General features: G+C 36.0%; 2 protein-coding genes across 5 annotated transcripts in view; one reads left to right on the plus strand and one right to left on the minus strand.

Annotated features, from left to right (window-relative positions):
- Positions 1-21,033, minus strand: part of LOC124447794 (regulatory-associated protein of mTOR-like) — a 43,052-nt gene that overhangs the window by 19,297 nt on the left and 2,722 nt on the right. Inside the window, exons 2-15 of one of the 4 annotated variants that reach the window (XM_046998793.1) lie at positions 11,101-11,325; positions 9,816-9,918; positions 9,652-9,734; positions 8,157-8,234; positions 7,988-8,068; positions 7,346-7,436; positions 7,194-7,249; positions 6,556-6,719; positions 4,419-4,478; positions 3,893-3,993; positions 2,931-3,075; positions 1,946-2,021; positions 1,095-1,196; positions 906-989 (exon numbers count right to left, since the gene is read on the minus strand). In XM_046998793.1, the coding sequence (XP_046854749.1) occupies positions 906-989; positions 1,095-1,196; positions 1,946-2,021; positions 2,931-3,075; positions 3,893-3,993; positions 4,419-4,478; positions 6,556-6,719; positions 7,194-7,249; positions 7,346-7,436; positions 7,988-8,068; positions 8,157-8,234; positions 9,652-9,734; positions 9,816-9,918; positions 11,101-11,259 (1,383 nt within the window). In that variant the 5' untranslated portion in view covers positions 11,260-11,325. Of the gene's footprint in view, positions 1-905; positions 990-1,094; positions 1,197-1,945; positions 2,022-2,930; positions 3,076-3,892; positions 3,994-4,418; positions 4,479-6,555; positions 6,720-7,193; positions 7,250-7,345; positions 7,437-7,987; positions 8,069-8,156; positions 8,235-9,326; positions 9,408-9,495; positions 9,574-9,651; positions 9,735-9,815; positions 9,919-11,100; positions 11,367-21,033 lie in introns of those variants that run through there. The other 3 variants (XM_046998795.1, XM_046998794.1, XM_046998792.1) reach the window with 3 other exon arrangements.
- LOC124447795 (cytochrome b-c1 complex subunit 2, mitochondrial-like) lies at positions 12,149-19,571 on the plus strand. Its single transcript, XM_046998796.1, has 20 exons — positions 12,149-12,311; positions 12,582-12,680; positions 12,757-12,906; positions 13,343-13,407; positions 14,582-14,638; positions 14,883-14,943; positions 15,096-15,159; positions 15,246-15,279; positions 15,359-15,422; positions 15,492-15,549; positions 15,631-15,729; positions 15,888-15,951; positions 16,064-16,103; positions 16,233-16,288; positions 16,926-16,968; positions 17,055-17,135; positions 18,029-18,105; positions 18,265-18,337; positions 18,749-18,828; positions 19,407-19,571. The coding sequence occupies exons 1-19, from the start codon at positions 12,243-12,245 to the stop codon at positions 18,797-18,799; spliced, it is 1,305 nt and encodes a 434-aa protein (XP_046854752.1). The 5' UTR covers positions 12,149-12,242; the 3' UTR covers positions 18,800-18,828; positions 19,407-19,571.

Genomic DNA, 21,033 nt, shown 5'->3' on the forward strand with positions numbered 1-21,033 from the left:
AATTTTGGCGGGAAGTGGCCTTCCAGCTCTCAAACGTTCAACTATGTTCAAAGTACACACAGTTTGAAGTTTCTAACTCAAGGGTGTAACGGGGACGGGAACGGGGACAGGAGAGGAAGGTTCACCTTCCGTTTAACTATGTTCGACGTACACATGGCCACACAGTTTGAAGTTTCTAACTCAAGGGTGTAACGGGGGGTGACGGGAGACGAAGGTTCACCCCTTCTTCTTGGTAAGATTATATGTCAAGTTTGGGGGGCACTTAGTCCATTTCATGACTCATCAACAACATACAATTTTGTCTAGTTCTAATTCTGTTCAGACAATTTTACATATTGTCATATACGTAGACTGTGGAACGTCACTTGATATTCCATTATATCAAGTTTTGTACTAAAATTTCAAAAAGTAGCAACACGAGAAAGTTTCATCACCGTTTCACTTTCATACACGGGCAGTCAAAAAAGAACTGCTCACACTTTGTCTAGCAATGTCGGATTGTGAGAAATATTATCCGCAACAAAGATTTATGGAATTCACGGTCAACACGTTGAACCGATGGAAAAGTGTAACGAATGCAACAGGAAAACAAGCAAATTATCATTGAATATACCACGATAAAACTGGTCAACTTATATCTATTGTAATAAAGTAAATGGTTTGAACCCGGGAGTATCGTTACATCGTGGTTGGACGAGGGAGGGACAACCTTAGCGGTAGTCATCTTCAGAGTCAAAACTACCGCTAAGGTTGTCGAAACGTCAGTCAACATGGACCAACGAATCTATGTTCACTTCATCACGTAAACTATTTTTTTCAGATAAGCAGTTCTTTTTGCCTGTCTGTGTATTTTTCGCTCTGCTGTTAATACATATCAAAAGTCTAAACAACCAAATAAAACGTACCAAATGGACAGCCCAAGGACCAAGATCCAAAAAACGACCTAATAAATCCAGAGCGCGCAGTCGATGCACTTGACTGAGTAACACCTTGTTTAGAAAGGAAAATTGTATTCAAAATTTGAAAATGCGTTCCATGAAGAAAGGACAGCTTATCACAATGTCCCCGTAAACGAAAAACTAGCAAATGATTACCTGTAGCACAATCGGTAGTTGTTCTGGTGGCGTTCGTTCCTTTCTACCCATCGCCAACCATACTTGGAACGCAGTGAGTTGTTGCGAGAAAAACAAACTATTCTGTTGAAAAATTAAAATGGATTGATGACATAAAATAACAATAATCCTTTACCTACGAATACGAACAGGGATGAATTTAGGGGCGGGTGTACATCCCTCCCGTACTAGCTTTAGCTAGATGATTTTACAGGAGGGGTGTCAATACAAAATACTAATGCGAAACCTCGCAAACTTAGGCAAACCACGGAGACGTTCGTGAGAGCTCTCGAGCATGTGCAACTCTCGACCTTCGTTCTCGGGCTTGCACTGATCTGCTCTGGAGTTCTCCCAAAGGTCTCCTCAGTTTGCATAACCCTGTGCAAGCACAGCAAACATATTTTAGTAAAAAGGTAGCAAAAAAAGTCTAACATGCTAAGACAAGCAGCCCCCTAAATGTAATCCAAACTACTTCTCCAGTCTGCGGGCCAGATTTAGGAAAATGAAGTTATTGGTGGGCCGGATTATTACATGAATAATATTCAATATTCAATGGTCGGATACAGTCGGCGGGCCAGTCAAAATCCTTTCGGGGGCGGGATCCGGGCCGCGGGCCGTATGTTGCCCACCCCTGCGTTATGCTCTCTTAACGAAAATAAAACTTTGTTATCCTTAAATTAACGTTTTACTCCCTTGATCGTTCATTTAGCTGTAGTTATACGTCTTTTAAGAGATTTTAGTAAAAAACATTGCCAATCAGGATTTATCTGTTCGGTCTAGAGCAACACACCAACTCTGAAACATACATATACTACACAAGCCACAAATATTACCTGAAATGTTTTCCCTTGGTTGACGACACCATCTATTTGTGACATGCAAGTGTCAACAGCAAGATCCCATGCAAGCCTGCACATAAAATAAAAAATATTTCACTTTACAACCACACAGATGAGCAGCACCTTCTCCTTTTGCTCTGCCGGACAAAATAGTATGTTTGCTATGTTTGTCAAAAACACAAATTTCCATTCAGTTGAACGTGTTAAGAAGACACACGATAAAAACTCGGCAACTCGACATCGCGCTTTTCTTTTGAACAGTTTAGCTGAATACATCATAATGACAACTTCAACTCGCCGTTAAACTACGTTTTACACAGCTCCTAGTCCTTTTTACTGACATAGAAATCGAATAAATTCGACATTGGCCCTTGTAACTCTCAACTTTCCATGTCGAGAAGATTTTGCCGACCAAAAAACGATAATTCTCAATGTGCACGAGTAAAAATGTTTAAAACAACAAACACTATCTTTGAAAGAATGTTATATGCAGTGCGGTGTTTGAAATTAAATGAAGATATGATCTTCGCACTTTTGCTGGACAATTTAAGCAATTATCTCATGAACCTGAAAAATTCAGGTGACAAATCCCGTTGAGTCACCTGAATTTTTCAGATTCATGAGACAATTGCTTAAATTGTCCAGCAAAAGTGCGAAGATCATATCTTCATTTAAACACTATCTTTGATGGCCAAAGAAAATATAATTTGCTTGCTTCTACAAGCGCGAGTATCGAACTATCAATGAAAATGTTAAGGCAGAAGCTAAATAAATGTTGTATAAAGGTTTTCAAAGCAGGTCAGCTTCATATTGCCAACCAAAATTTGCAAATATCTTTTTCAGATCGGCATCACAAGATGCCAACAAGAGTTTCAAAGGCTGAGACGTCCTAATGCCATTTTTTAACTACAGTATACTGCTAACTTCGATGAATGTAAACTAAATTACAAGATGGAAAAATGGCCTCGCGAGAACATACCACATTGGATGCTGGTGTGTGGGAGGTATTTTCGGACAGGACATTGGTGTGCAGTTATAAGATCTCATAATTCTTTCGGCAAGTAAAAAATTACGAAACAAACTTGCAACCAACAAATCTTGGCGAAACAACTTTTGAAAAAGATCTAGAAGGCAAGAAACCCAAAAATAAATGTAAGAAAAAGTAGCGGAATCCATGATGAAAGGTGCAAAATGGAAGTCATATGTTTTGGCTTAAATCAACCACGGGTTCCTTAGAGAACAACAAAGTTCCCCAAGCCGATTTGAGCTCACAAAAGCAGTAATAATATCTTCTTTTGTATCTGACGTCCAACACCGGATATGTGCGAGTCGTAAAGCACATTTTCAATGTGAATAAGACAGCGCACATATCTTTCATTAATAGGATTCAAATGACATTTCATACTCATATTATTGAACATAAAATAAGTACACCTTTATTGAAAATGCCTATCAAACAATCCTATTGGTTATACTTCAAAAATTTTCTTTAGAAATTTTGAACCAAAACCATTCTATTTATAGCACCTAAAATGAGTTGCTAAAACGTGTCGCGATACATGACTTAAATTGAAACCACCAAGGGGCCGATAACATGGAGCAATTTAAGCCCGGGCTGAAATTTAGTGTAATTATATGGTCAATTTCATCTCGGTGTTTAGACCTGACTGAAATTTACGAAGCTCGTCCGAGGCATGATCGTCAGTTGTCGTAGCTCAAATCGTGCTGAAATTTACGAAGCTCGTCCGAGGCATGATCGTCAGTTGTCGTAGCTCAAACCGGGCTGAAATTCCAGCCCGGGCTAAAGTTGTTGTCATCTAATCGCGTACGCTAATTTGATAGGACATTATAACAGGCCCGGGCTCTTCACACTTGCTCCATGTAATCGGCCCCTAAACGTAAGGAGAGTATCAAAACTAGCATTATGAAAGATTGCGTTACCTCTGGGTAGGACATTCCACGCGATAGTGTCGGTTACGGCAGTAAAGATCCAGTTGAGTTCCCCTAAGGGTGTTCGTCGATCGTTCAACCTTCCTGGAATTCTGGATACGAGGAGAAATGTTTAAAATCATGACGTGGGATTCAAATATTAGTTCCACTACATTTCAAATTTACTTCAAACTCTCTTTAGGTCACAGACCACCCCCCCCCCATTGAATAACATCACCCACCCCACCCCCCGATGAAATGAGTGACAAAATGTAAAAGCCGTTTGTAGATGTAGACCGTCCACGTCAGTAGAGTCCTGAGAAGGAGGGTTGTTGTTAATGTTGAATGACGTTTCCACAACCTTAGTGGTAGTCATCTTGACTCTGAAGATGACTACCGCTAAGGTTGTCGAAACGTCAGTCAACAACAACAAAAAACAGTCCTTCCAGGACTCTACTAACCAGGACGATCTACATCCACAAACATGTAACGATACTCCCGGGTTCAAACCATTAACTTTAATACGTAAAAGCCTTACTTTTCAATCAAGTCCTTATCTATGCCTTCGACAAGTTTAACACTGCTCTGCTGACAAAACCTACGAAAAATTCTTGTCAATTGATGATGAATTCTGTCATACATGGTGAATGAAAAATGATCAAGAAACGAGCACTATCATGTATCCCACTATCAACACAATACTTAATGTCAGATTTTTATACTAAAAAAGACGATATTAGTAACTGTGTTGAGGTATATGAAGTTATCCTTAGGCCCCGTTTACACTATACCGAATTGCTATCGTAGCAGGTTGAATATTCTTTGTATTAAAAGGCAGTGAAATTGTTCAACGTCAGAAACATAATCAAATAGAATAAATCTATCAACTTAATAAGCTTTTACTCCGTACAGTTAACTTTTTAAAGCAAATTAAGATGTCGTGATGAGCGAATCCAGGTATAGTGTAAACGCAGCCTTTATAAGGCTGTAGCGGTATAGTCGATAATTATCGCAAAATAATATCGAAATGCGATTTTTCGTGCACGACAGCCCACGCAGGCCTGCGGCGGTTGAATACAGGTCAACAAACCAGTATTAACCGGTCCTGCATCAGGAAAATAACCGGTAATAAAGCGGACACTTCGTAAATAAAACACGAATTTTGTAATAAAATAATTACGAAACCTGTATCTACCCTTGATTAAACGGCACACCTCTATTGGCGGACGCACACATCAAATAAACACACAAAAACCTGTGTTTAACGGACAAAAACTTCCGAATAATTCATATTTTTTACAAACATGAAACATAACGTTTGTGAGGAACACACACGGTCCCATATCGTAATCATATATGAGTCAACGATTAAATTTTTACATAACATTTTAATTTAATACACAAACTAATTAAGGTGTAGGAGATTTACGAAATGCCTTAAATTTTGCTCTTCAAAGTGAACTGAAGTCGTTACTATATACGGTCAAACTATATTAAACCGTAAACCGTCGCTCTCGAGTCCCGGGTGTTAGTACAGGTCTTTTAGTTTTTACAACATTTAATATATGTCCAAATGATCGTAATAAAGTAAATGGTTTGAAACTGGGAGTATCGTTACATGTTTGTAAATGTACATCGTCCAGGTTGGTATAGTCCTGAGAAGGACTGTTTTTGTTGTTGTTGACTGATGTTTCGACAACCTTAGCGGTAGTCATCTTCAGAGTCAAATGAGGAGTAAACGTCAGGTCAAAATTTTGACTCTGAAGATGACTACCGCTAAGGTTGTCGAAACGTCAGTCAACATCAACAAAAACAGTCCTTCTCAGGACTATACCAACCTGGACGATCTACATTTACAAACATGTAACGATACTCCCGGGTTCAAACCATTTACTTTATTTAATATATGGTTAAAACTTCAACATGTTAGAATTAACGATATATTTCAATACCACAAGTACCAAACAAAACTATATTGAACTTTAAATTGCTTCTAGGTTTATTTTAAAAATCATAGATTAAATTTAAGAAATAAAAGATATTTAATGTGTTTGCACAGGCTTATTGCAAACCGAGGAGACCGAAGGTCATGGGTTAAACCTGCTTAATGGAGGTGATTGTTCAGTAAAGATGAATTTAATTGTATTTATATTGTGAATTTTTACATGAGAATATTTATACCTGAGAAGATTGGCGTCGACGGAAAGGAGAATGCTTAGGATGATGTGTGGTGTAACGTTGATGGATAGGATTCGCAGTGAAGAGATTAGAGAAAGAGTTGGTGTTGAGTGTATCGAGAATTGGGTAAGGCGCCAGCGTTTGAGGTGGTTTGGGCATGTGGAAAGGAGGGTAGAAAGTGCTGAAATTCGTAGAACGTTGCATATGAATGTTGATGGAATCCGCAAACGAGGTAGACCGAGAAAGAGATGGATGGATGCTGTGAACAGTGATATGAAGGCGATCGGTATAACGAGAGATATGGCGAGAGATAGAGACGTTTGGCGTAGAAAAGTTCATGGACCGGTCAACCCCCCTGGCGGGGATTAATACTGGCCGGAATACAAATGTTGTTTGTTTGTTTTGTTTGTTATATTGTGAATTTTTCATTTAAAATTTTTTGCAATACACCCATGCAAACTTACCCATCCATAATGGAGCTAAATATACAATCTTACCAATTTAAGGCAATCTTGATTGGAGTAGTCAGACATGCGGTAAAAACATCGGCAGGCACATCAGGTTGCATTGGTAAAAGTTCGTCTGGTTGACAAGCCGCAATCTGAATGCAATCTTTCAATGTCGACAATGCAGAGCCATTCTCTTGTGTATTACATCTCTGCTGCAAAATTGAAAAGTTTCATTCCATGTGTTTTGTACATCAAGCAAGAACTTACAAAAACATCTCTTCTCACACACAACCGGGACCTGCTGCAGCAAATCCTCAACAAGCTTGACATTTATTACTTATCTCAACAACTAATACAGCAACCATTGCATCGCCTAAAATGGCCTTGATATTTAGAATGGCCTAAACTAAACAGTTTTGAATACAAAATAACATATCACTATAGTGATCCTGTCCAGCTGTGTGGATGTAAAAACTACAAAATATGCTTGATACAACCAACATCAAAACATCTAAACATCGATTCGCAATCAGACTCCCAGGAGTGTGCAAGAAAACATTTTCTACATTTTTTGTTTCTCAGTCAACGAAAAACAATACATCACAACTGTAGTTAGCACAAGTTACACAACTGTAAATTAAATATTCATCAAATAAAAACCAATCCACTTGGTTTTATTTTTTTACCTCAAACTCTTTCTCGCGTTGCTTCGAAAATTGGTTGAAATTTTCCAAAATTATACCTGGATATATGAACATATCGGTGAAAAAAAATTAATTCTTTTCAGGAGAGAAGGATACATTGGAGAGTACTTCATTCAATACACAATGAAACTGACCTGCATTGGAACAGTCATAAACAAATATTGATGGACTTCCCATCCATGTTTGTAGGTCATACACAGATAAAGGTATGTACTGGGTGTAGCTCTAAATATAACAAAGATGTCTAGCTTCGTATGGCATACAACATGAATTTATATTCCACACGTAAAACGACATTACATACCAGACATTTTAAATGAACTACGAGTTTTTTTATCGTAAACATGTTTTGGCATGCTTATGCCATCTTCAGTACATCGAGTGAAGGTGATTATGCTATTTACATGATATATATATATGTGTATGTGACTATCGTTAAGTGTATTAAATTACAAAATTAGTGTTAGATATTATATTACAGGTTAAATATTGTATTAATGTGGTATATTTGACCAGACCTCAACAAACAAATATACCACATTAATACAATATTTAACCTGTAATATAATATCTAACACTAATTTTGTAATTCAATACACTTAACAATAGTCACATACACATATATATATATCATGTAAATAGCATAATCACCTTCACTTGATGTACTGAAAATGGCATAAGCATGCCGAAACATGTTTACCATAAAAAAACTCGTCCTTCATTTAAAATGTCTCCAATCCATCATGCTTTTAAGAAATTATGGAGACATTACATACCTTATTGAAAACCCAAATTTCCCCATTAGGCGTAGGTCGAGGCACACCATGTCCGTTATAGTGGAATAAAACACGTTCCTCCTGTTTAAACAGGTTTAAATACAGGTTACAACTGGGACAGGAAAAGAAGCACAAAAGGCAAAACAAAATAAGAATGATTCAATGATACCTTTGCATTTCGTCGAAGGTTTGTGCATAATTTCTTAATATCGTCAACAGTGGGATCCAAAGTCAACTTATATCTTGCCTGTGTATAAAACAAGAAGACAAAGGTGCATTAATCATGATATAAAACAAATTCCGAAGAAGTAAGACATCTTGAGATTGCAAAATATGCATCAAAACAAGAAGAGAAGTGAATTGTAAATTTTCGACTTTATTTCAAAGTCATCTTCAGACAGAATAAGACAAAGTCATCCTCATTCTGTCTGAGGATGCCATTGAAATAAAGTCGAAAATTTACAGTTCACTTCTCTTCTTGTTTTGATGCATATTTTGCAATCTCAAGATGTCTTGCTTCTTCGGAATTTGTTTTATATCATGATTAATGCACCTTTGTCTTCTTGTTTTATACACAGGCAAGATATAAGTTGACTTTGGATCCCACTGTTGACGATATTAAGAAATTATGCACAAACCTTCGACGAAATGCAAAGGTATCATTGAATCATTCTTATTTTGTTTTGCCTTTTGTGCTTCTTTTCCTGTCCCAGTTGTAACCTGTATTTAAACCTGTTTAAACAGGAGGAACGTGTTTTATTCCACTATAACGGACATGGTGTGCCTCGACCTACGCCTAATGGGGAAATTTGGGTTTTCAATAAGGTATGTAATGTCTCCATAATTTCTTAAAAGCATGATGGATTGGAGACATTTTAAATGAAGGACGAGTTTTTTTATGGTAAACATGTTTCGGCATGCTTATGCCATTTTCAGTACATCAAGTGAAGGTGATTATGCTATTTACATGATATATATATATGTGTATGTGACTATTGTTAAGTGTATTAAATTACAAAATTAGTGTTAGATATTATATTACAGGTTAAATATTGTATTAATGTGGTATATTTGACCAGACCTCAACAAACAAATATACCACATTAATACAATATTTAACCTGTAATATAATATCTAACACTAATTTTGTAATTTAATACACTTAACGATAGTCACATACACATATATATATATCATGTAAATAGCATAATCACCTTCACTCGATGTACTGAAGATGGCATAAGCATGCCGAAACATGTTTACCATAAAAAAACTCGTCCTTCATTTAAAATGTCTCCAATCCATCATGCTTTTAAGAAATTATGGAGACATTACATACCTTATTGAAAACCCAAATTTCCCCATTAGGCGTAGGTCGAGGCACACCATGTCCGTTATAGTGGAATAAAACACGTTCCTCCTGTTTAAACAGGTTTAAATACAGGTTACAACTGGGACAGGAAAAGAAGCACAAAAGGCAAAACAAAATAAGAATGATTCAATGATACCTTTGCATTTCGTCGAAGGTTTGTGCATAATTTCTTAATATCGTCAACAGTCGGATCCAAAGTCAACTTATATCTAGCCTTTGTATAAAACAAGAAGACAAAGGAGCATTAATCATAAGGTGACAGTGAAACTATCTTAAAAGAAATTCATGATACCCGAGGTTGCCATTTTTCATATTGTTTCTGCAAGCGACTTCCAATCTCATCTAGTGCTTTCTGGGGTGATATATCTGTTGGATCTAGTGGTTTAAAAACATTGAAGTGGACAATAAGTTCAAAAATGAAAAAAACAAACATTTAAATAAGCTATTTCTTCATACCCATCCAACACTCCATACGAGCACATGGTGAGGTTTTCACAACGTCAGGGGGGTCGATGCCAATGTTCAAACACAATGCCAAGGCAACACTCACTGTTTTCATCTAAAAACAAAACGATACAGTAAACCTGTGAACTGTTGTACAAACTGGAATGTTAATTCCCAATATTAGTGTTGCAAAATTCAGGATTTTATTGTGTGATTTCAGGATCCATGAAGCAGTTGAGATTCTTATGGGATTTTGATCTTAAGTAATTGTTGGCATTTTTTGGGTTCTTGAGTTGCTAAATTACGAATTGATGTACAGCTTATGTTAAAATTGATTGATACGAGCAAAATTTTGATGTAAAGAGGGCAGTGACTCGTCTCTTTCTTAGGGAGTCTGAGAACTAAAGTGGGAAAATCAGGATTTTTCAAGGAATCTCAGGATATTTTGGGTGCTTATGTGGGATTTTACAAAATTGCAATAGGCACCATTGTCCAATAGTTGTGCTACAGTATCAGCCGTTTTGATCTTTGTAGCCTGCTAAGTATATATCTGAATTTTTTAGTACTTTTTAATGCTTTCTTATATTGGAGTTTTCCTGTCAATTACCAAAGCTTGTGTGGTAAAACATTTCATGGCAATTTTCTCTACTGTATTTTATATATATCATTGCTGATTTTCTAAAATAATGTTGTGCAACTGTTTAAACATCAGAAAACCAAAGATTGCAGTGAGGTTAGCATTCCTGATTATAATACAACTCGTTGGAAATAAATTTATGTCTGAGAGCCAGAGTTAAGACTTTTTTTCATCTCTGCTTGAGATTGCGAAAAGATAAAAAACTAAAATGTACAAAAATTATATTACGAACTTCAAAGCAAGCATGAGCAGGTAGAATGTTTAAATCATTATTTCATTATGTAAAATTATCATTCAAAAGACATTTATTTTTTATTTCCTATGAAATTATGGGGCAAGCAGCGCCAGAAATTGACAGTTTTGGACACACCCAGACCAAGCAATTTTATTGAGTCCATTCAAAAGATAACGACAGTAAATAAGGCCGACCGGGCAAAAAGAAGCGTGACTGAGTAAGAGATAATTATGAATTGACATGTGCTTTCAATAAAGGTACATAAATAAACAAAGTAAAACGTATTCCGTCATGGAATGGTATCAAAAGTTTGCATTTCTTTCTTACAGCCTAGTCAAAGCCAAGCGTAACAATTTTTCACATCGAACACATGAAAACAAAAATGAAAGGCAGCCTTTCCGCATGTATGAACACTATAATCTTACTCTCTCTTTCATTCGCCATGTTTGTGGGTAATGTTGCGATTTCTCGATGCGCTCACGATGACGCTTCTTCGTGAAGCATAATGGCAATTGCCAATCGATAATTTCCCCTTCATCTTCTTCACCGCCACTGCCTTCAACGTGAGCTTCTTCTGAGGACATGTTTTACAGGGAAAGGCAGTTAAAAGAAGCTACACAACAGGCCAACGTGTCGTTGAAGCTCGTTTACTAGTAAAAGAGTGAATTACACTCATTTCTTGTTTTTCCTGAACATGACGTCACAAACAGGACTTTGACCTTTCATGACCTTGATATAGTATCAGGCTCGAGGTCAGTATTGTCATTTTTGTTTGAACTAATCCCGTTCTCTACCAAATGGTTTATAAACTGTTCAGATTATCGATTATCATTTTTGACATGGGGATAGATAAGCATAGAGTTCAGATGAGAGCATGAAAAATATTACGACATAATTTTAACAACTTAGCACCTTCCGTAAAATTGGTTTGGTGTAAGTTCTAGAAACATTCTGGAATTTATTGACATGTACTGGCTTGTAGTTCTATGTACTGGCATGCGGTGAAGTTCAGAAGTTCATGATAAATAGAATGGTATTAACTAACGTTCATCATTCAGTAAGAGTATGTAATTCCAAGACATATCTAAGTACCATAAACTGAGGGTAAAATACAAACAGTAAAGTTTATAGGGTGTATTTCATCATCAACGTTGACATTGAGTAATTCGATAAGGTCAGATTAGAGAGCTTTTCGAAAATGACATCAAAGTAATTCGACAAGCTCACTAAATGCGAAAATATTTTTAAAAAAATGAGAGAAAATGCTGAAATAAGTTTGCAATTCGCAGCTTGCGCTGGCACGCTGACGCTGTCGGGACAAGTACCAGTTGACACACCACACTATCTAGCTACCAGCAATTTATGCAAATTGCGCTAACTAGCGCACTCCAGAGAGTCTAAACCAAATAAGATCAGATGTCGACTTTTTATACGTATTGTATTCGCCAACAACGTCAAATACTTCGCCTTTTTGTCACTTCTGAAAGAACTGTGAACTGATAACAAATTGATCAATGTTTTGAATTGATTTTGAATGTTTTACGACTCACAGTGAATTTTATTCAAGATGCACAAGTTTTCAAGGGTTCTTAAGCCCGTTTTGAGGAATCCACATTTTGAATTATCAAGAATTCAGGTGAGAAAATAAAAAGTTAATACCGGCGAAAGGTTTTTTCTTAATTTTTTATTTTGCTTCTGAAATCAGAATTATATTAAGCTCTATTTTTGATCAAACATCTTTGTGCCATGTCAAGTTTAAGGTTTTCTTTAACTAGAATATCTCTGCGTTAGCACAAAGGAAACATTCATAAACACAAAGACTTGATCAAGTTCTATCTCCCCTGAAATACATAAATTGGCATACCACCCACAATCCCACTTAAGTGTAATCATTTTTTTGTTACAGTCTCGACACCTGCCAGTATGTGTGACACCGTTAAGCGAACCTTTGGAAGATGTTGAATTTGATGAATCAAAGTCTGCTTCTCATTCCAGTGAAGTACAGGTACAAAAGGATGTCTTGTATTTGTTCGTCCACATTTTAATGATTTTGTTTGCATAACTATTTCAAATACATGCAGGTGACAACACTAAGCAATGGTATGAAGGTGGTATCAGTCGATTCTTCTAATCCTAATGCAAGAGTTGGGATGTTTTTCAAAACTGGAAGTCGCTATGAGACATTGTCGAACATTGGTATATCCCATATTCTCAGAGTTGGAGCTTTCTTAGTACGTGGTATTCATGTTTCACAGGAGATCTTACCGTAACAAATTACTTCATCTCTCTTCAAAGTAAATGGTTTGAACCTGGGAGTATCGTTACATGTTTGTAAATGTAGATCGTCCAGGTTGTTTAAGTCCTGAGGAGGACTGTTAACCTGACGTTTACTCCTCATTTGACTCTGAAGATGACTACTGCTAAGGTTGTTGAAACATCAGTCAACAACAACAAAAACAGTCCTTAAGACTATACCAACCTGGATGATCTACATTTACAAACATGTAATCTCCCTTCCTTGATAATCCTTCACCATTTTCCATGCCTTCTTAATCCATGGTTCACCACCTTGACTAATTATCGTTTTAATTCTTGAATCCAAATTCTTTATCCTTTATCTCATTTTTAACTTGATCCTATCATTCTTTCTATTGATTTACTTTACAGACCACGTCTGATCACACTGGTTTTCACATTTCTCGAACCATGGAGGAAAATGGAATAAGTCTGGAGTAAGTTCTATAAAATAAACGCGATGAAAGGCGTGCGCTGATTGGTCTAGAGCTGTGTTTGCATTAGCCAGTGTAAAACACTCTCAGCAAAACCAACCAAATAGTTCAATGAATCAAAGAGAATTTGCAAATCAATCATGAATATGCGTTAGAAAAATATTAAAACGTTTTATTTGTTTGGCATGATTTTTATTATATAAAAGAAATAAAATGTGTTTTTCATGTTTGCACTGGCTTATGCAAACCTCAGAGACGTTTGTGAGAACTCTCGAGCCGGTGCAACTCTCGACCTTCGGTCTCGGGCTTGCATTGATCTGCTCTCGAGTTCTCCCAAAGGTTCCCTCAGTTTGCATAAGGCTGTGCGAACACAGTAAACATCTTTTATTTCTCAAATGATCTATAAGTTTTGAGATAAAGAAATATAACAAGGTGGTACCCAACATGTGTAATTTTGTACCCAACATGTGTAGTTTTCTACCCAACATGTGTAGTTTTCTACCCTAAATGTGTAGTTTTCTACCCTACATGTGTAGTTTTCTACCCAACATGTGTAGTTTTCTACCCTAAATGTGTAGTTTTCTACCCTACATGTGTAGTTTTCTACCCAACATGTGTAGTTTTGTACCCAACATGTGTAGTTTTCTACCCAACATGTGTAGTTTTCTACCCAACATGTGTAGTTTTGTACCCTAAATGTGTAGTTTTCTACCCTACATGTGTAGTTTTGTACCCAACATGTGTAGTTTTCTACCCAACATGTGTAGTTTTGTACCCTAAATGTGTAGTTTTCTACCCTACATATGTAGTTTTGTACCCAACATGTGTAGTTTTGTACCCTACATGTGTAGTTTTCTTCCCAACATGTGTAGTTTTCTACCTAACATGTGTAGTTTTCTACACAATATGTGTAGTTTTCTACACAACATGTGTAGTTTTCTACCCAACATGTGTAGTTTTGTACCCTAAATGTGTAGTTTTCTACCCTACATGTGTAGTTTTCTTCCCAACGTGTAGTTTTCTACCCAACATGTGTAGTTTTCTACCATATATATTTTGCTCTTTTTACCACCTGTGCTGTTTTTACATTGCATGTGTTATTTTCTACCCTAACATCATGTTGTTTTCTACCCAAAATGTGTTATTTCTACCCAACTATTAATTAATAATTCTTTAGGGCTTCCTCATCAAGAGAGAATGTTGTTTATTCTGGTCAATGTTTGAAAGATAATGTGTAAGTTAAGAATTGATAAAATATAATCACACTCTTTATGCTTTTGCACTTTTGCTAGTTACTAGTTTTTCTAGTTTAATTTCTTTATTTTCTTGCTGACATTGTTTTATTTAAAACCGAGTCATATTTAATTCATGTTTATGTAATTGAACGCAACCTCCTTAAATGGTTTACCGTTTCGTGTTTTATGGACTAGAATTGAGGAAACTTTTGTTATTATTTCTTCAATTTTCTCATAAAATAGGAATCTACTCATACCGTACCTAGCTAATGTTGCCAGAGTTCCAGAATTCAGACAGTGGGAGGTAAGAATAAACATAGATTTTTAACCTGTACATGTTTTTTACTGTGGTAACTCTAGCTCGTTCAACGGAATTTGTGTGTTGCTTTCATAGTACGTTCAATTGATGTTTTTTGTTCTCTTCATCAATCAAAAAGTGTTATTTTCTCATTTTAGTTAGATGACATTGCCGAGAATGTTGCTTTGGACCTTGCAATCGCCGAAACAAACCCACAAATTGGTAAGGAAGATAAAGTTGAACACGATAATCCTTTTTACCATGTTTAATTGTTTTTAAAATATTGTGTAAATATTTTGCAATGACAGGTTTGATTGAAGAACTCCACAGAATTGCTTATAAGTAAGTAGGACCGTATCTTTGTCCTGCGGTCACTTTAATGAAAATATTTTTATTGTTGTGAATCGTATTTCTCACTTAGAAATGGTCTGAGGAATTCCATATATTGCAAGCCACATAAAATACATTCGTTCCGCACGGATATGGTTCGTAGATTATTATAAAAGTGTGTTCTGTTTACAAGTAGGCAAAACACTGAAAATTTGTTTCTTCAGCTTTTGAATTTTGTCAAAGAAATGTTTGTGGGCAAGAAAATGGCTTTAGTCGGAGTAGGTAGGTGAAGATGTTAAAAAACGAGTGTTTATACCTGACAATTGACTTTATTTCTTCTTTATGTGTTTTTCTTACGATCAGGCGTACCACATAAAAGTTTAGTTGATTTATGTGAGACATATTTCTCTCTCATACCGGCTGGAAGCGATGCTCCTCCGCAGAAAGCGTTGTACTGTGGAGGTAAGGTGTTATAATTACAGCGTTCACGTCCAATGTCGCATTTAAGGTGTTATAATTACAGCGTTCACGTCCAATGTCGTATTTTTTCTATTTTAAAAATCGACTGTCCATTTCTCTTGCGAATGACCTTGTTTTTTTATGCCAATAATCCATTTTAGGTGAGTTAATCAGTGAAGAACCAAAAGGCCTGATTTATGTTGCTTTAGCGTCTGAAGGAAGCAGGTAGTTAGTGTTGAAGTGTGTTTATTTTGAGATTTCAATCTTCTTTGCTCATTCATATTGAAGAGTAAAGATACGACGCGCTTTGCTTAACACTTCAACATCATTTGTCTAGTTTTGTTGACAAAAAATATCTTTCATTTGGCGTTTTACAAGTAAGTATTATAAAGATATGTATGTGCATAATATCTTGATGTATTTCAAAATATCGTAGGTCTTAGAGAAAGCGTTTGTAATTTATACAACGATAGTCAACTATACGTAAAACATTTTATCTGTTTTAGCGGGTTCTTGGCATTACTCCCTTCATTAAGTGGGGAAGCAACACTGTCTCTTCCAGGTATTGTAAACTATCAAAGATAGATATAGATGTGCTGAGGATAGCAACTTATAGCGGGTATAAACACATGACAAAAAGACAGCTGTACTTATTGTAAAAACCCAAGTAGAACCCTTTTTAACTGGACCCACATACGTCCACTGTTTCCTTTCAAAACCCTTTCCCTCAGTATACCCTGTAATCCATCATTACATCCTGAGTATCTCATACGAGATTTCCCACAGTATACCTTGTAATCTATCATTACATACTGAGTATCTCATACGAGATTTCCAACAGTATACCTTGTAATCCATCATTACATCCTGAGTATCTCATACGAGATTTCCCTCAGTATACCTTGTAATCCATCATTACATCCTGAGTATCTCATACGAGATTTCCCACAGTATACCTTGTAATCCATCATTACATCCTGAATATCTCATACGAGATTTCCACAATACTGTAATCCATCATTACATCCTGAGTATCTCATACGAGATTTCCTCAGTATACCTTGTAATCCATCATTACATCTTGAGTATCTCATACGAGATTTCCACAGTATACCTTGTAATCCATCATTACATCCTGAGTATCTCATACGAGAGAGTACATTAATTGACTCGTGAGCTTTTCAAATGTCTCGTTGCAGAATAAACAAGGCCGTACAAAAAGTTACTGATGGTCCATTTATGGTAAACGATGCAGACTTTTCCTTTGAAATATAATTCTTATTGTTTTGAAGTACAGTGCCAAGTTATTAATCGGTTTTAATATTTAAGGATCTGCCTTAAACATCAACTATACAGATTCTGGGCTGTTTGGTTTTCATGCAGCAGCAAGTCCTAAAGATGCTGCAAAGGTAAAGTTGCTAAACCTGCTGAAATAATATATCTCAATGTTTTCAAAAAGTAAAAAATATTTTGGATCAATTTCCAACGTGTTTTTAATACATAGCGCTTTTAACTTTTTATCGTTCAAACGAAATTCCAACATTGTGTTAACGTTGTATATTTAATATAAACATCTCGTTAGTTATTCTAATGTTTTTATATGGTTCTAAATTTTACGTAGCGTTGGCAAAAATTGAGTTGTATATCCTGGTTGATGTTGCTCTAATGTTTCTAATGAAGTCCTGTCGTAACGCTGATGTCGTTCTAATGTTTCAATCTATTGCCATCTTCTTGTTGATGTTTTTCTAATGTTTCAATCTATTGCCATCTTCTTGTTGATGTTGTTCTAATGTTTCAATCTATTGCCATCTTCTTGTTGATGTTGTTCTAATGTTTCAATCTATTGCCATCTTCTTGTTGATGTTGTTCTAATGTTTCAATCTATTGCCATCTTCTTGTTGATGTTGTTCTAATGTTTCAATCTATTGCCATCTTCTTGTTGATGTTGTTCTAATGTTTCAATCAATTGCCATCTTCTTGTTGATGTTGTTCTAATGTTTCAATCTATTGCCATCTTCTTGTTGATGATGTTCTAATGTTTCAATCTATTGCCATCTTCTTGTTGATGTTGTTCTAATGTTTCAATCAATTTCCATCTTCTTATTGATGTTGTTCTAATGTTTCAATCAATTTCCATCTTGTTATTAATGTTATTCTAATGTTTCAATCAATTTCCATCTTCTTATTGATGTTGTTTTAATGTTTCTAATGAAGTTTTATCGTCACGTTATTGCTGCCATGATGTTGTTTGAAGTCAATTTCTGTCATGACGTTCGCGTTTTCCGAATTTGAAAATCTACAGGTCACGCGTACAATTGTAGACGAATACTCCAAAGTTTCGAAAGGTGATGTCACAAAAGAAGAAGTGCAACGAGCAAAGTAAGAGGGGGAAATATTATTTTCTCTTTTGTTCCTAATTTGATTTTTACTTTACTTTTGCAAATTATGGAAAGCCCGCAGAAGCAGATGTTATCGCTACTTGTTTTCTACTGCATTCGATTGCTGTTTATACATGTGTTAATGAATTATTCATAATAGAAACCAACTGAAGTCAAGCATTCACATGTCAGGCGAGAGCTCTGTCGATAAGCTGGAAGATATAGGCACACAGGTTGGTACATACAATTACCATAAGCACACGGCTCGGTACAATTACCATAAGCACACGGCTCGGTACAATTACCATAAGCATACGGGTTGGTACAATTATCATAAGATCACGGCTCGGTACAATTACCATAAGCACACGGCTCGGTACAATTACCATAAGCACACGGCTCGGTACAATTACCATCACATGGGTCGGTACAATTATCATAAGATCACGGCTCGGTACAATTACCATAAGCACACGGCTCGGTACAATTACCATACGGGTCGGTACAATTACCATAAGCATAGGTATCATCAGGTTGGTACAATTACCATAGGCACACAGGTAGGTATGGTGTCGTGACACAGTTAGTGGTAATTATCGTTACACATTATGGTAACTATCCTTACAAGTTCATGTGTATTATAGATACTGCATAGGGTCAATATATATCGCCCGATTCCTGTGCTCAGCAGATAGACAAAGTATCCTTGGATGATGTTGTAAGCGTAAGTGTCATTTTTTAAATTATTACTGAAGCCCAGTGAAAGGTCAGTTTAACCGCTGAACAATTTGGTTTAACAACGTCTTTACGTAATACAAAATATATTTTCCGCTTGTAAATATATAAACGTTTCGCAGCTTGCATTGTAAACTATAAGTCTGATGATGTCTTTGGAATAAAGACGAAATATTACACCATCTTTTGTTTCAAACTCTTGTACTATCTTGAATATCAAGAAAACGAGATGTCCCTCTTCGGAATTTGTTTTATTTTGTATTACGTGAAATTGTCTGTTTGTCCTGGTTATACGTCTTTACGTTGCAAGAGTGATGAGGGAACGTTATGAACCTGGCCATATAGGGAGGAATTTGGGTTATATATCAGTAGCATAACATTTCTTGAAGTCGTTTGAAAGTTCAAGTAGTCATTGCAAAGTTTTCATGTCAATTATATTGCAAACTCGACATTTGTTTTCATGTTCACAGCGCGTGATCAGCATGTGAACTTTGAAATGCAACGGAGGAACTGATGTTTTTTTATGCTGCTCTTCCTTGTTTGACCGTTAAATTTTTTGTTTAACAGGCAGCCAAGCTAATCTTTCAAAAGAAACCCTCTTTGGTTGTTATGGGCGAAAGTGAAAATCTTCCTCGATTAGAGGATCTTATGTAACTCTTATCACACGTTGCAAATTACCGAGAATATTGCTTTTGTGCCAATCTTTTGTTTAATAAAGTTGTATCAAAGAAACGCGTTTAGTGTGCATTGTATTATCTCGAGATATAGCTGAAATTGGAGGGAGAAACATCAAAAATACTTGTTTGTAAATGTAGATCGTCCAGGTTGGTATAGTCCTGAGAAGGCCTGTTTTTGTTGTTGTTGACTGACGTTTCGACAACAACAACAAAAACAACAAATCAACAACAGCAACAAAACAATCAGTCAACAACAACAAAAACAGTCCTTCTCAGGACTATACCAACCTGGACGATCTACATTTACAAACATGTAACGATACTTCCGGGTTCAAACCATTTACATCATAAATACTCTTACTACTATTTTGTAAATTTTCTTAATATTTGGGTAAAATTAAGGAAGAACAACAGATCAAACCATATACAAAATTACATTTAATAGCATATTCTCAACGGTAGCAATTGATTGAACAGTTCCATTAATAATTATTTAAAACGCAAAATACCAATACCTCTCTACGTTATAAAATTAATACATTTTAAACAAACACATAAATTACTTTATATATATCTCTGTATTGTCTGCATCTTCATAAAATCCCGTAAATTTAAGTGATGAAATGATGAATTTAAACTCCACCGTGATCGATAAAGAACGGCGAAACCTAATAGATATGTTACGTATAAGCGTTATCTTTTCATTTTTATATATTAGCCATATTTTATCGTCGATTTTGTATATTTGAAGGAATAGCAATTCTCGTTTCTTCTTTTTAGTCCGTACATAAGCCAAACTCCCCGCATCTTTCCATCTTCTCGCTATCTCATTACAGAGCTCTGAATGTAAATGTTGTAATTGTAAGGAAAGGAATAAAGCCCATGAAGAAATGAAAAGATTCGCGCGAAACTTTTACGTTTGTAGTAGTTCGAGGATCATGGGACATTTCCTACGTCACCACTTGCACCTCGGTAGCTGAGCTTAAGTCTGAAGGACCGTGGAATATCGACAATTGAAGGAAGGGGGCTAAAAATCATACCTGCATGTTCTACTTTCGAGTTTTTATTGAAATCAATGATGATTATTATATCATAAGAAAATAAGAATATGAACCCCCAAAAAATAAATTATCAATCTTCCGCGTCGGTCTCTGAGTCTTATTCAAAAACAATACATGAGCACAGGTGTAGCCGCTTCAAACGTAAACAACACTGTAAGAACAACAGATTTATAAAGGTTTAGCCTAAAGAAAAATGCCAAATGATTTACTGAAATGTACATAGTATTCATGAAATTTGTGCTCTAGCTAGGCACGAGTCTCAGCAAACAACAAAATATCATACAACCATTGCAACAGCTCGCAATTTTACCGAAAATCGGTCAAGTATTACTTTAGCCATTGTCAAAATATTGATTTAGTCCCTAAAAGATTCAATTCTAGATTGGATCAATAAACGCGATCGTGGTAAGCCTCAATTTATGACAAAACTACTCACTGATCAAAAGATCCAGATAC

Source organism: Xenia sp. Carnegie-2017, unplaced genomic scaffold (assembly GCF_021976095.1).
Source record: "Xenia sp. Carnegie-2017 unplaced genomic scaffold, XeniaSp_v1 HiC_scaffold_23, whole genome shotgun sequence".
Lineage (NCBI taxonomy): Eukaryota > Metazoa > Cnidaria > Anthozoa > Malacalcyonacea > Xeniidae > Xenia > Xenia sp. Carnegie-2017.

What these genes read in the sequence shown, in the direction of transcription:
- LOC124447795 (XM_046998796.1), top strand. Translation starts at nt 12,243, where the DNA reads ATGCACAAGTTTTCAAGGGTTCTTAAGCCCGTTTTGAGGAATCCACAT. An exon ending in CTCCACAGAATTGCTTATAA is followed by an intron (nt 15,280 to 15,358) that starts GTAAGTAGGACC and finishes TTTCTCACTTAG; the next exon opens with AAATGGTCTGAGGAATTCCA. An exon ending in ATTCGTTCCGCACGGATATG is followed by an intron (nt 15,423 to 15,491) that starts GTTCGTAGATTA and finishes TTGTTTCTTCAG; the next exon opens with CTTTTGAATTTTGTCAAAGA.